The 13,393-nt window shown below is 44.0% G+C and overlaps 2 protein-coding genes across 7 annotated transcripts in view; one reads left to right on the forward strand and one right to left on the reverse strand.

The window, feature by feature from the left end:
• Positions 1-384: 384 nt before the first annotated feature.
• On the forward strand, positions 385-3,537 carry tmx2b (thioredoxin-related transmembrane protein 2b). Its single transcript, XM_068591925.1, has 8 exons — positions 385-701; positions 1,402-1,462; positions 1,621-1,734; positions 2,077-2,153; positions 2,229-2,335; positions 2,425-2,490; positions 2,577-2,706; positions 3,345-3,537. Exons 1-8 carry the CDS (start codon positions 513-515, stop codon positions 3,522-3,524), a joined length of 924 nt encoding a protein of 307 aa, XP_068448026.1. The 5' UTR covers positions 385-512; the 3' UTR covers positions 3,525-3,537.
• Positions 3,538-6,727: 3,190 nt separating this feature from the next.
• Positions 6,728-13,393, reverse strand: part of zdhhc5a (zinc finger DHHC-type palmitoyltransferase 5a) — a 47,641-nt gene continuing 40,975 nt past the window's right edge. For all 6 annotated transcript variants that reach the window (XM_068591915.1, XM_068591920.1, XM_068591919.1 and 3 more), the window contains 2 exons: positions 11,858-13,002; positions 6,728-8,342 (listed from right to left, as the gene is read on the reverse strand). In XM_068591915.1, the coding sequence (XP_068448016.1) occupies positions 8,108-8,342; positions 11,858-13,002 (1,380 nt within the window). In that variant the 3' untranslated portion in view covers positions 6,728-8,107. The remainder of the gene's footprint in view (positions 8,343-11,857; positions 13,003-13,393) is intronic.

The following is a 13,393-nucleotide window of genomic DNA, read 5'->3' on the forward strand; positions in this document are numbered from 1 at the left end:
CCTGACCAATCAACGTCAACTACAACACATTCGTCCTGATTGACCTCCGTAGCCTGCGCCTCTTTCCGCCCCTTTAAATCCGGATTTTGCCGACTACAGACTACGAAATCAAAATAAGCCACCAAAAGTAAACCAGTTAAACAGGAAACTAGGTCTTCCATCTTCATATTAAAAGTGGTTGATAAAACTCGCCCGTGGGTGTAAATGAAGGCAAAATGTATTTAGTATAAATCTCAATAGTATGTATTCTTTAAATACACCTTACAATACATTACAATGAATGCAGAGGCCACACAGTGCTTGGCAGGTATCTTATTATGATCAGATTTTAATTGCTTTTATTTTGTACACATCTAAACCGGAAGTTGTATTTCCACCTGCTTTCAGACCGTAACGCCAAGACAGCTAGCGTCGACCCATTCATATTAAGCTAACAGCTTCATCGCTGGCTGCCTCGGTCAATTCGACGTTCTTTACCAGTTGTAATTGTCGCGCGACAGTGAAATAGAAACATGGCATTGCTGACGCCGCTACTCGCCTTCCTGTACCACCTGCCGCAGGTGTACAAGTGGCTGCTGAAGCCCTACTACATCGCCTCCATCTTCATGTCAGTAGCCTTTCTCGCCATCCGCAAGACGCCTGGCATCTGCGACCATCTGGCCACACAGCGAGAGGACGGCAACCCCTGCGACTTCGACTGGGTCCGTAGAAAATGCTGGGCATGAACAAATGGCTGCTAATCGGGAGTGCTATCAAACAGCCAAGCTAGCGGCTGTGGGCTGGCTGGCAGCGAGGGAAGCTGTAGCTGGTCCTAGCTGCAGGGGGAGATGACGGGCCGAACCTCGGCCCAAAATCTGTAAATTTATGCTGTTTTGCTCATTGGCAGAGTTGCTTGAGACACACATCTTAATTCAGAACTCACGAGAATAATAATAATAAAAAAGATGTACGGAACACACGGACTGTAAATCAGCGTGTGTCCCGATACAGTACGGATGCCCAGCTAGCGGTAACCTTAACGTCGCTTCGTCCGGTGTCGATTGAACATTATGTAGGGGATGAAATAATCAAGAATCACTCAGAGGATAAAAGTGTTCGTGCGTGTGTGCACACCCCAGCAAAAGATACATGTTTCTTTATCGTTGTTGGTTGTGACCTCATAGGACAGCTGATTTTTTTCCCTTACTAATATATCACATACATCGGCAAGAATATATTGTGTACATGTTCATTTACAAATATTGGTTGGAATTGCCGCCATTCTCCCTGTCCACTAACTGATGTACGGTATAATTAAGCTGTCACTAAATGTAGAGTTTTGAGGTGGTCTGACATCACGGTGCCCCCGCTCTCAATATGAGCCGCCTGGTTAACGGAGCTGTACCGCGTTTGTGTTCTCAGAGGGAGGTGGAGATCCTCATGTTCCTCAGTGCCATCGTCATGATGAAGAACAGGCGAGCCAGTGAGTAATCGTCCTTGTTTTCTATCTGGGTCTGAATTATTTCTTTCTGCTGAGCAGCAACGTGGTGAGATGTTCATGTTCTGATGCATGAGTGATCAATCAGATTCCATAAACACATTTAAATAAACCCCAGCTCATTTCTGATCTGTTCTCTTCAGTAACGGTGGAGCAGCATGTGGGCAACATCATCCTGTTCAGCAAAGTGGCCAATGTCATCCTGTTCTTCAGACTTGACATCAGGATGGGTCTGCTCTACCTTACCCTCTGCATAGGTCAGTCCAACCGCCACACAAACGCATCCATCCATCCATATATACATCAGTGTTGGGCCGTCAGGGACTTCTAAGCTTTCTTTGAAGGCCTAAACAGAATCACAAAGTTATAACTATTTATAGTTTAAAAAAAAAAAAAAGTTTTAGCTTTTTTCTGATGTAATTGTTTTTCACAAATACACTACATGTATAATTATTTTGCCTATTAACTTATTTTCTCATTCTCGTCGTGTGTGTGTGTGAAAGAATGTTATATCCAAATATTTCTTTTTACTTAAGTAAACTAATTGTCAGCACTAACTCTGCTAATGTTCTCATCTTCTGTTGGTCCTTTTGTGTCAGTGTTTTTGATGACCTGTAAGCCGCCTCTTTACATGGGACCAGAGTACATCAAATATTTCAGCGACAAAACCATCGATGTGAGTACAAATGGTAGAATTTGTTGTAGCACAGAGACATGTACACTGTATTTTTAATCAAGTGTGTGTGTCCAGGATGAGCTGGACAGAGACAATCGTGTGACGTGGATTGTTGAATATTTTGCCAACTGGTCTCCAGAGTGCCAGTCCTTTGCTTCCGTCTACGCTGATCTCTCTCTCAAGTAAGACTGCCTGCTCAGCAAACGTAAGCGGTACACTCTGCGACCCTGACTAGAGTGACTTGGGTTACCGGTTTGTCCCTGTGTTTCAGGTATAACTGCGCTGGTCTCAAGTTTGGTAAGGTGGACATCGGACGTTATGGAGAGGTCTCCAAAAAGTAAGAGATTCAGTTTCTCTCCTGTCTTTGTGTCCTGTGATTGATGGGTGTGACTAGACATGTGTGGATATGATTCTGCTCTGTAGGTACAAAGTATCTGCCTCACCGCTGTCCAAGCAGCTGCCATCCTTGGTGTTGTTTCAGGGAGGCAAGGAGGTGATGCGGCGCCCCCAGGTGGACAAGAAGGGTAGAGCTGTATCCTGGAGCTTTACAGAGGTCAGACTGGAAAGTGCACTTCAGGAAGGGACACACTCTGTGACATGTATACAGATAACTCTGGCAGTTTTTGTTTTTCTTAAACTCCTTCTAAGGTGCAGATGTTCGCTGGCTAGTGTGAAACACAGCGACAATGTTGTTTTCAGTGTGTGCATTGCCCCTTGTTGCTTTGGTACTGAGCATGCCTCACAAACAACTGGTCTTGCCATAGCACCTTAGGCCATGTACTAGAAAGAGTACAAATAAATGGGTAACAAATATGTATAACTAAAGGACTCACTGGCTACTGTTACTATACTACACATTTGATTTTAAACCCACCAACCACTCACAAAGTAGATTTCTTTATTTTCAAGTGATCTCCACATCTAGTTGATGAAACCCTGTCATAATGAAATATTTTAAATGGTATTTGCTGTGGTATATTTTGAAAGCGCATGTGTATATTTAGGAAATGGGTTAATACGCATTTACTGCACAGATTTCTGCCATTAATTGAACACACTGGGCATGCTGGGGGGTTGGTTTCCTACTCGAGTGAACTTCCAGAAAAGCACAGAATCGTTTCATTGAATCGGACAGTTTAAATGTACCAACTTGAACTCCCGTCTATAACGGTCTTCGCCTCCCTCCACTAGGAGAACATCATCCGAGAGTTCAACCTGAACGAACTCTACCAGAAGTCCAAGAAGCTCAACAAGACCAAAGGAGACAAGGTCAGCCAATACCAGTTCCCGCCGGTCCCCGAGGAGGACGAGTCCGAGCAGCAAGGAGCCCATGCCGAAGTTCCGGAGTCTGAGTCCAAGAAGGACAAATAAACGCTTCCCATCACTCAGCTTTCATTTCTGGACCGATGCTGTGGGTTCAGGTCGCCCCCTCTCCCCTCTCAAAGTTTGTTCACTTGTGAATCCGAACAGGACTGGTGTCGCTGTGGATCACCGCAAGAATTAAAGTAAACACTAAGCCCCAGTTAACCCCAATCATTCGAGTCTGTTTGCCCTCTATTAGTGGGCAAAGAGAACAAGTGTACGCTTTGGCAGAGGAGCAAAACTGTGAAACCGTAAACCAGCTTTTGGGGGTTTTAATGCTAAACCTGGTCCAGTATTTGGGTGGAAGGCCCAAATACTGTGCCGTGAAGACTTGCCATGTGCATCGGGTTCTTCCAGTCTACACCACACATTTCAAAGCTGTGAAGTCTGAGTGACTGTCAGTTGAGTTCTTACTAATTAACAGGAAGGGAGCACTGAATGTGAGGCTTTGTTCTTTTAGATTATTTTTTTTTAAATTTTATCCAACTAATTTAATAATATTAGAGTAGTTTTTTTAAAAACCTTTAATGAATCTATTCATGTAAAATAGGTTCTAACTCAGTAACATACGTTTGCAGTGTTAAATGAGAGCTACAATATGGGAGCGCTTGTTTACATGAACACCTCTGCGTTAGTCGGGTTTACTAACAGCAATCTTTATTCATCCCTGTGGACTTGACTCTGATCTCGTGGACAGACCAAGCTACTTCTGTCATTCCACTTCATTTGACGCCTTTGTTGTTGTTGCTACTTGTGTTCGGCGTCTTCGGCTCACCGTAGAGACATATTTTTTCAAAACCCTTTCGGTTTTAGACATATTGTTTTAGTTTTTCTACTATTTTTATGTTCCCAACAAGGTAACCAGTAGCACTGCTAGCATCTGCGGGCTATCCATGTTGAGCAATATTTTGTCAGTTTTGTTACTCTGACAGTTCCAATGATGTTGTTTAAAAACAGCGAAGATAAAAATGGAGGATGGAGTAAATTTATCATGCTATGGAAAGTAAGCAAATCTGTCGGTCACTTTTAGATTGTAGCAGTCTCAGACCAGACTATTTTTCTCTCTCACTCTCTCTCACACCGCCCGTGGATCTGTACAGTGCCTGCAAACTTTGGTCCTCCCAGTTTCAGAACGCATTCACGAATGGACCGCAGCGGTTGGAACCAGAACTCAAATGGAAGAGGATCCGTGCTTATCTCGTCACAATGGCCTGAGTTGCCGTGATCCTCTGTATGGACGTTCACGGTCTTCAGAGTATGAACCCCCACAAATTTGTTGTTGGTCCTTGACTTTTAATGTGTAACTTCCTGTTGACTTACCAAAATACGCCGTCCCTACAGTACTGTACACCGGACCAATCTACAAGCCTGTGATTGGCGTGATGAAGAAATGGGAGCATGTTTGCAGTGTCAAACTAAAGATGTAGTTCTGGCATTTCATTTCCCAGCATTATTTTTTACTAACTTTGTCAGGATTCCAAACTTTCTTTCCCTTGTACTTGTAAACTGATAAATTAGCGTTTTCTTTTTTAAGACTGACTTATTTTTTCCCCCTATGGATTGACTACTAAAACTTTTTTTGTTTTGTACACTTCTTGTGAAATTGGTTTGTCATGTTGCATTTCATCCGAGCTGCATTCCAAGGCTTGCATGTATATTTGCTCATGTACTCGAATGGAGAAGTCTGCTGGCCTGTTGTTATCCATGCAATAAAACAATGTGCACATGAAGTATTCCTATGCAGCCTTCATTCTTCACATCATTGCTCAAATGAAACCTTCAGTGTTTCATTTCCACATTACACAGAGGGACCAGAGAAACAGACTCCTATACATGTAGTGACATATCAGAAATAAAACACTTAATATTGTGTAATGCATCCAATGAAACGGCAACAATAAGTGGCCCTTGCTCTGTATAAGTATCTACAGTGCACGCATCTGCACGGTCACAGCTCCTTGCGGTGTTCAGAAATGCCAATAAAGTGACTGCTCCAACTCTTTGTTTTGCGTTTATTATCACCCTTTCCCTTTCTTTTTGTGTCATAAATCAGCAATAGGATTATCCTTCCGTTCCATTTGATGCTACATCCTTTGTGCTTTTATTTGACCATTACTGGTTCTGATGCAGTCCTGTGGTGTCCCTCTTTGTGTCCTGGACTGGATTAAGACAACATGGCCAAAGATGGCGGTTTAATAAGGTGACACTCCAGAGACAGTGGGCTCTAGTTGTAGTCAAACTGACATGTTCGCATTATGTCATGACAAAGTGATGGCATGGTTCCACCTGGCTTTACAATCAATGGGACACAGTAACTGTTGGATATACACAAATTGGGATCACAGCTGACGGTCCTCTGCTAAGCTGAAGAAAACACTTCAAATTAAAACCTTGTTAAATAAACTAAATAATGGGGTCTTTAATTGTGAAGAATGTATACGACATGAAATGTGTTTATTCACCATTTCACAGCCGCACCATTGGCTACCAAATATATGTGATCACCAGCCCGTCAGGGAAAGACAATTGGAACCGGGTCTCCAACCCGCCCGTTTTACCGTCAGCACTGCTTTCTGAAATGAAAGAGGAAAATGAAGGCGTGATGGCTCTCAGGGGGCAGTGAAACAAGACGGCCCAACAAAGGGCTGGACTTCACCCGATGAAGCACTCACATACACAGTTTGGAATTGCACAAAAGTACCTGTAAATTTAACCTTAAGCAAACAATGCACAATTGATGTTTAGCAGGGAGAAGGAAGACTTGGTGTACTGCTTTACAAGTGTCCACTACATCACAACTTTTTTTTTCTCCATTAAGCACATTTTTTTAGACCAGCAGCCTCATTTATGTTTGAACTTAATCTTGAAATCAATTCCCAAGCCACACTTCAGCTGAATTCTTATGGATTGAGACCAGAAGGACTTTCACTGCAGCAGAATGTAGTCATAGTTAACATCCATCCTAATTGAAGGTTATTTTAACTTGTCTCCAGTTTAAATAGTGAGACAGAGTACTGGGGCCAGTGGCTTCATCTTGAGAGAAATTACTGAAATCATGGCTTAAGATGCAATCTCACTGTGAGACCATGTTTGAAATAAGGCGTCTGGTCTAAGAGACCACAACTCAACCCATCTTTGAGTCAATATTAAAAACTCCATTTATCAATAGCTATATTTCCATATAAATTCATATAAAACAGTTTCAAATTAAATAGGTGACATAAAAAAACAACTTTATTTTCAAGGCAATTGCTCGAGGATATAATTTTCTGGAGACCAGCCTTGTCTTAAGAACCCCTTTGAACACAAAAGGCTTCCACAGGATTTTCTTGTTCACTTTAGTTCCCTCCTGTCCCGTTTGTTCAAACAGACCACTTGGTCCACGAGAGGCCTATACTGGCTTGTAGTAATAGTAGTGCATGCTGCAGTCTGAACGCCACGTACAAAATAAATTCACATTTAAAATCACATCATTCTGTACAAACATGGAATCATATTCACATCTAGGAATAAATCAACAAATGGATAAAAGAAACAAGGAATCACTCTTTTTGTTTCTTTTCAATGTCACACTTCATCATCATCATCATCTTCCTCCCTGCATCAAAAGGCAAGTTAATTCACACAGCAACAATGATGGAAAAGAACATGTATAGCACTCCTTCCAGTCACTGCTAGATTGTCACAATCCAGAAGAGATACCACTGACTTGATGACTGATCCCTATCGGGTGGCCTCAAGGAGGGGTACTACAGGTTTCAGGGACTCTGCCGGGCCTGCATCACTGACGACATGGTCCAATGAAATCCCTCCATTTGGTGGATGCTGTTATCAAAAGTAGAGTTTAACTGGGATTATAAGTGGTAATAAGTACTAGCCGATCACACATGTAGTTTACACTAAAATGGAAGTCTATTGGGAGCCCTTAACGTTGAATGGATTCTACCTGGATTCAGACCGAGTGCCACACACTGTTTGAATCCTCCTGTTTTTTTTTGTGTCCGATGGTGTTGAAAATGTGAGCGAGAAAATGGTGAAATATTAAAACATCTGCACCAATTTCTACCCAAATGCAGCTTTAGTCCAAACGTGCTGACTGGACTCCCCGTCGATGCAGAGCTCACTGGGGGCCCCAGTGGGGATCAAACTCCTCACCCTGGCAGTGGTAGTGCCTTTCGCTGTGATTCTTGTACAATGCAACACCCTAGAGCAAGCTGGGGCCTCATGCTACCTACTGAGCTACAGTGAGGATAAAACTCATATCGTGATTCCGGTTTGGTACTGTGAGATCTCAGAAAACAGACTCTTATGGCCCAGTGCCAGGAAGTCCGGACTTCATCACTCAGTACAGGTCTTGCTCTCAGTTGCTGAGGTGGATATCTGGATGCTGGACAGTCCAGTATAGTGTAGCTCTATAGTCAAGCAGACAACGAAGAATGAGATTTGGACAAAATGGTTCAGAATGTCCTCAGATGTCCAGGTCTACAGTCGGCCAGTGGTTTGGTGTCTTAAATCTCTCCCTCACTGGCAGAAGGAGGCAGCAATATCTCCTCTTCATCTTAGTGGTCGTCGAGCGGGAGGCTGGATGCCACTTAGACAGAAATCTCATAGGTGGTGCCCCCGACACCCGTCACCTTCTTCACCCCGCCACCCTGAGACTTGTGGGCTGGACTCTGCGTTAATGGTGAGCTGGAATAGGCCACTCCGGGCCGGGCTGACACGCCGACTGGATGAGAGGGAGAGGAAGGGGCAGAGGAGGAGGAGGTGGAGGAGAAGAGCTGGCCGCCGTTGGTCCGACTCGGAGGTTTCATCTGGCTCGGCTCATCCCTGATTATAGAAAAGCCCAAAGATGATCAGCGTGACAGTTCAGGACACCACATGACATAATTACAGGTGTGAAGCCTCCTCACACAACATGCTATTGTCACGTGAGGAAAGCTACATGACATCACAAGTAGGGCTGTCAACGAATATTCGAAATTCGAATATATATTCAAATAGTTGTTAAAAACCGAATTTTGAATATGAAAATTAATATTTGAATGTAAAAAAAAATAAATTAAAAAAAAAAGGATTTTGGAGGATAATTCTCGTGAATCTGGCAAACCCCGCCGCAGACACGATGAGGTGACAAGGTGCTCAGTGTTGCCAGATTGGAAATGGAGAAGGATCGTACAAAAGGCTCAAAATGGTTGTATTTGGAGGATTATTATCGTGCATCTGGCAACCCTGAGATCGGTCGACCAATGACAGTTCTCTCCACAGTTAGAGCTCGCGCAAGAAGTTGGAACGTAAGGGGGATACCATTTACAAAACTTGTAAGAGCTTAATAAAGACCCAGAGAAACACAAATATCCAACGAGGCAAAATCCCAGACGTTTTGGAATCCCTGCCGGACGCATTTGTTAGGTCTCGAAAAGAGGACATGTCCAGGAAAAAGAGGACGTCTGGTCACTATGTAAGCTAGAGTTTTAGCTTACTGTTTAACGACAAGAAACGTGAAGCTACATCTCCAGAATGTGCACCAAAGAGAAGACGGCATAACATGTGAAACTTCAGCGGAACAGAAACGTCGGGACACGTATTTTTCGCCATCCGCCACCAGTTCGTTGTCTGCTTTCACAAAGTTATTGTTGTCGTTCATTTAAACCGCTATGAGCAGAGAGCGCGACGGTGCGGGAGAGAGAGAGAGAGAGAGAGAAAGAGTGCGTGTGTGCGAGCGAGAGGCCAATGTCTGCTGTCTTGGCCATTAGTTAATTTACTTATTTTTGTGTAGGTAATATGTTCTTAAATATGTTTAGACTTAATTAAATTACCTACACAAGTAGTTATGTCTCGTATTAATTTGCGATGTTATTGACGTGCCTATTGCGCAATGCGCAACCAAAAATTCTAATATATTCGAATATACATGTTTTTTTAAAGCGAATATTCAAATGTCATTTTTGACCAATTTTGACAGCCCTAATCACAAGTCACCAGAAGCATTACTGTGAGATATGGATGTAACATTGATGGACGTGATGAATTGCTTCTAACTGTCTGACTTATGAGCCGGATGCTATCAGATGGATCTAGCTTTCCATTCCATAGCCCAGCCTACATGGGTTCACTGGAGGGAGGTACAGTCTTACTACGAGGGATTGTGCTGCACTTGACATTGAACGAGAGACAGTAGATGTCACAGCGTTTCTAAGGCCGGTGCTGAAAAAGGTTGTATCTCTAATTAATGGAGAAATGATCAGAAACAGATTTGCCTTTAATAGTTCGTACTCTGAACTAGAATACATCCCACATTCAAACTCTACACAGTCCGTGTCGATTGGTCATCAAGAGCACAATGAAGACACACACACACACACACACACACACACACACACACACACACACACACAATACTTACAAATTGGATCTCTTCATTGAAGTATACATTTTTTAAATAAAAATTAAATTAAATATTAAATTGAATACATATTTTTCTCTAAAACATGTGCAACAATTATTGGCACCACTAGAAAATCTCATGATTAAAATGGACTAAAGTATAATTCCAGTCATAATTTACATTTTTAAGTTCACTTGTTTGATAAGGAACTCTTAAGTGGTCAATCATGACTTCCTGGGGTATATTTATGAGGTGACACAGGCCAGATTCCCTTGGGCCCAATCCCAATATCCACCCTTAATATATATTCTGCTTGCATTTCTCTAATTCATGTGTTTTTATGTCTCATCTTTAATCCGTAATGCTGTTAAGTTATTTTATCGGACTGAATGCCCACGTGCCTCTTTGTTTACCTTCTTTTTTTTTTAACCTCACATTGCAATGCATTGTGGGTAATTCTTGTCCATTAAGGCTTCATGATGGGCTCAAAATGTCTGCCACAGAGCCCTCAGGCACTCAACAATTTCACAATTGGACACTACTAAACCCTCAAGGACTTTGCGGGAGCGCGCCTCAAAGTCCATGAGTCCGTAAGGGTGAAGATTGGGATTGGGCCTTAGTCAGTCATGACTATGGGAAAGACTCAAGAACACAGTGACAATGTGCAAAGAAAAGTTGTTGAGCTGCACAAATCAGAAAATGGATATAAGAAAATCTCTAAACATAAAAAAAACAACAAAAAAAAAACATTTCCACTATCATTGCAATAATTAGGAAGTTGAAAAAAGACAGGAGATGTTAAGAATCAGCCTGAAGTGGATGTGTGTATACGCATCGTGAGAAGGAGGGTTCGACTGGCAAAAGAATCTCTACGGATCACAACTTGAGAATTGCAGAGGTTGTTTGGGAGGGTTGCCAGAAAAAAAGCCCTCTGCTGTCAATAAACTAACTAACTAACTAAAGCGCCTACCGTTTGCCAAACGTTACTGGGACGTTCAATGGGTTCCATGTCTGATCAGATGAGACCAAAATAGAGCTTTTTTTCACTTAAAGATTTGATTTTTTCTTCAGAGATCATTGGTTCCGCCCACAAACAGTAAATGAGATTCTTTCATTGGATGATTGCCCAAAAAAAAACAGCAAAAAACTTTTACGATGCCTTCATGTTTTGTTTAGCAAGATAATCTTCACATATGAACGCCACTTTTATGACATTTGAAGTGTAAAGGAATAAGCTAATGTTGGGCTATTAAGGAACGCAACCACGGTCACATGACGTTAGGACTCCACCACTAAGCTAAAAGTGGACTAGTGTCTTAGTGAGAACGTTCAGTCGTCTCATTTACACTCTTTAAAGACACGTAAATAAGTGATGAGAGAACCGGAAGTGTAAAATACTGACTCATTCGTGCAGAATTCCGAAGATACCTTTTCTTTTACGTTGCCTATGTACAAACATGAAAAAATGGTATAATGTTACAGTTTTTCTATCGAGTTTACTACTGGTACTGGTACCTGATTTATTCACATCTTAATTTGTTAATTGTGACTTACATTCTAAACCTACAATGCTGAGTATAACCCTGTTTCACTGCTGCGTCATGTTGAACACGTGTCTTTTATATTGTTACACATTCATGTTGTGAATATGGAAGACATGTGTCTGTGTAAGGGGCTGGCACAGAATTATGCAAAGAAGGTGGTTATAAAAATTATAATAATTAATTAGAGGACAGGAACAAACAGGCAGACTACACCAGCATCACACATTTAACAGTGCGAAACAAGCAAAGGGAAAAGGAGGAAGAACTCACAGGAAATCTGGCAGGAGGAAGAGGAGAGAAGGGAAGAAGAGGAGGAGGAGCAGGAGGAGCAGTCAATCAGGTTTTCAGGCGGCCAGGTGGATTTTTCTCAAGGTTAACAGCAAACCAATCGTCCTGACTAAATTCATACTCACTTTGGCGCTTGTATTCCTCCTCCTCCCATCCCTCCTCCTTCTCCTCCTTCTCCTCCTCCTCCTACCCCCGCCGCATTCGCTCCGGCTGACGCAGATGCCTTTCGGACCAGTCGATACTGCATTTCGGCAGCGGCGGCACTTGAGTAAGAGAGCGACTTGCCCAGAGGTGGAGGGTGCGGGGATCGAGGAGGGTGGGTCGTGGAGGTGGAGGAAGATCCCAGAGGGGTGTCAGTGGAGCGGGTGCGATAGGGATAAGCATGGTGGGATGGTGTATGGGGGACAGTGAAGCGGGGAGGGCGAGATGTAGCGGAAGAGGAGGAGGAATGGTGGTGGTGATGATGGCCGTGGTGGTGATGGTGATGGTGGTGGTGATGGTGATGTGGGGGAGGTGGGGCTGAAGAGGATGGGGGAGCCGAGGAAAGGTTGGCAGGCGGTTGGTGAGAAACAGGGTGGAGCTCGCTCAGCAGACGCTCCCTCTCTTGAGGCGGCGGCGGGGAGGAGGAAGTGGAAGAAGAGGAGCGATGGAGGAAGGAGTGGTGGTGGTGGGAGGAGCGGTGGTAGTGATGGGGCGACTGGGCGGGCTGTGAGTGTATCTCAGCATCTCTCTGTTGGGACGATAGGAAGGCAGAGTTGTAGCCGCCTGCTGCTGGAGTGCAGGGTCTCCCAGAGGAAACTTCAGGGGCTGCTGAACCCGTCATCATCCCTTTGTCGAAATCATCACCACCTGACAGTAAGTTGTCATATGACAGGCTCCCGTTGCGGGACGGGTGGTGGGGTGGGGGTGTCTGATTGGCTAAGCTCTTGAAGCTGGTCGAGTTGGTGGTGGCCTCGGAAATGTGGACGGCACCTGCTGAGGTGTGCGTGGAGCTGGAAGAACGCGAGGCCACTCCCGACAGGACCGTGGAGTCAGAGAAGGAGGGGTACGAGCGTCCGCCCAGGGAGTAGCCAGGGATGCCCCCTGTCCCCACCTCTCTTCTGCCCTCCCTCCTTTCCCCACCTCCTCCTACTCCCACTCTGTCAGGTGGAGCGTCCCTCCGGTCCAGACTGGGCTGGGAGCGAAAACCAGGCTGCTGGCTGGCCTGAAGGAGGGAGGAAGTGGAGGAGGAAGAGTCCCTGGCACTGCCAACACTCTCACCTCGACTTAACTGCAGAAGGCACAAGGAGGAGAAAGAGGAGGGGAGGTGTAGGAGAGAAGGGGCATCGGGGGAAAGAAACAACAAGAAGCTGAGCACACAGAGTAGAGATACTGAATCCCTGCCTAACTGAAACTTCCTTGTGTTGACATTGCGACACAAGACCTCAACTGTTGCCAATATTTCTTTGCCGGACGGGAACTCTTCTCTTCACAGATGATGCTGTTGATCTCAGGCTTTATATAGATATTCAAAATGTTTAGTTTGAGAATATTCTCATACAATGCAAAGTTGAAGGCTCTGCACACCGACGCACCGACGTCTCACAAGAAGTCCAAGCTTTCTGTCATTGGACCCTCATCGGCCATTGTTCCTGATCTGGTGCGATCCCAAAACCCGACCG

Source organism: Clinocottus analis, unplaced genomic scaffold (genome assembly GCF_023055335.1).
Source record: "Clinocottus analis isolate CAN_PGR_092001 unplaced genomic scaffold, fCliAna1.0.p SCAF_26, whole genome shotgun sequence".
Lineage (NCBI taxonomy): Eukaryota > Metazoa > Chordata > Actinopteri > Perciformes > Cottidae > Clinocottus > Clinocottus analis.

Excerpts from the sequence above, each read along its gene's own strand:
- tmx2b (XM_068591925.1), top strand. The coding sequence starts at position 513 with ATGGCATTGCTGACGCCGCTACTCGCCTTCCTGTACCACCTGCCGCAG. Across the intron at positions 2,154-2,228 it reads TCAGCGACAAAACCATCGAT|GATGAGCTGGACAGAGACAA; the intron begins GTGAGTACAAAT and ends GTGTGTGTCCAG. Across the intron at positions 2,707-3,344 it reads TATCCTGGAGCTTTACAGAG|GAGAACATCATCCGAGAGTT; the intron begins GTCAGACTGGAA and ends TCCCTCCACTAG.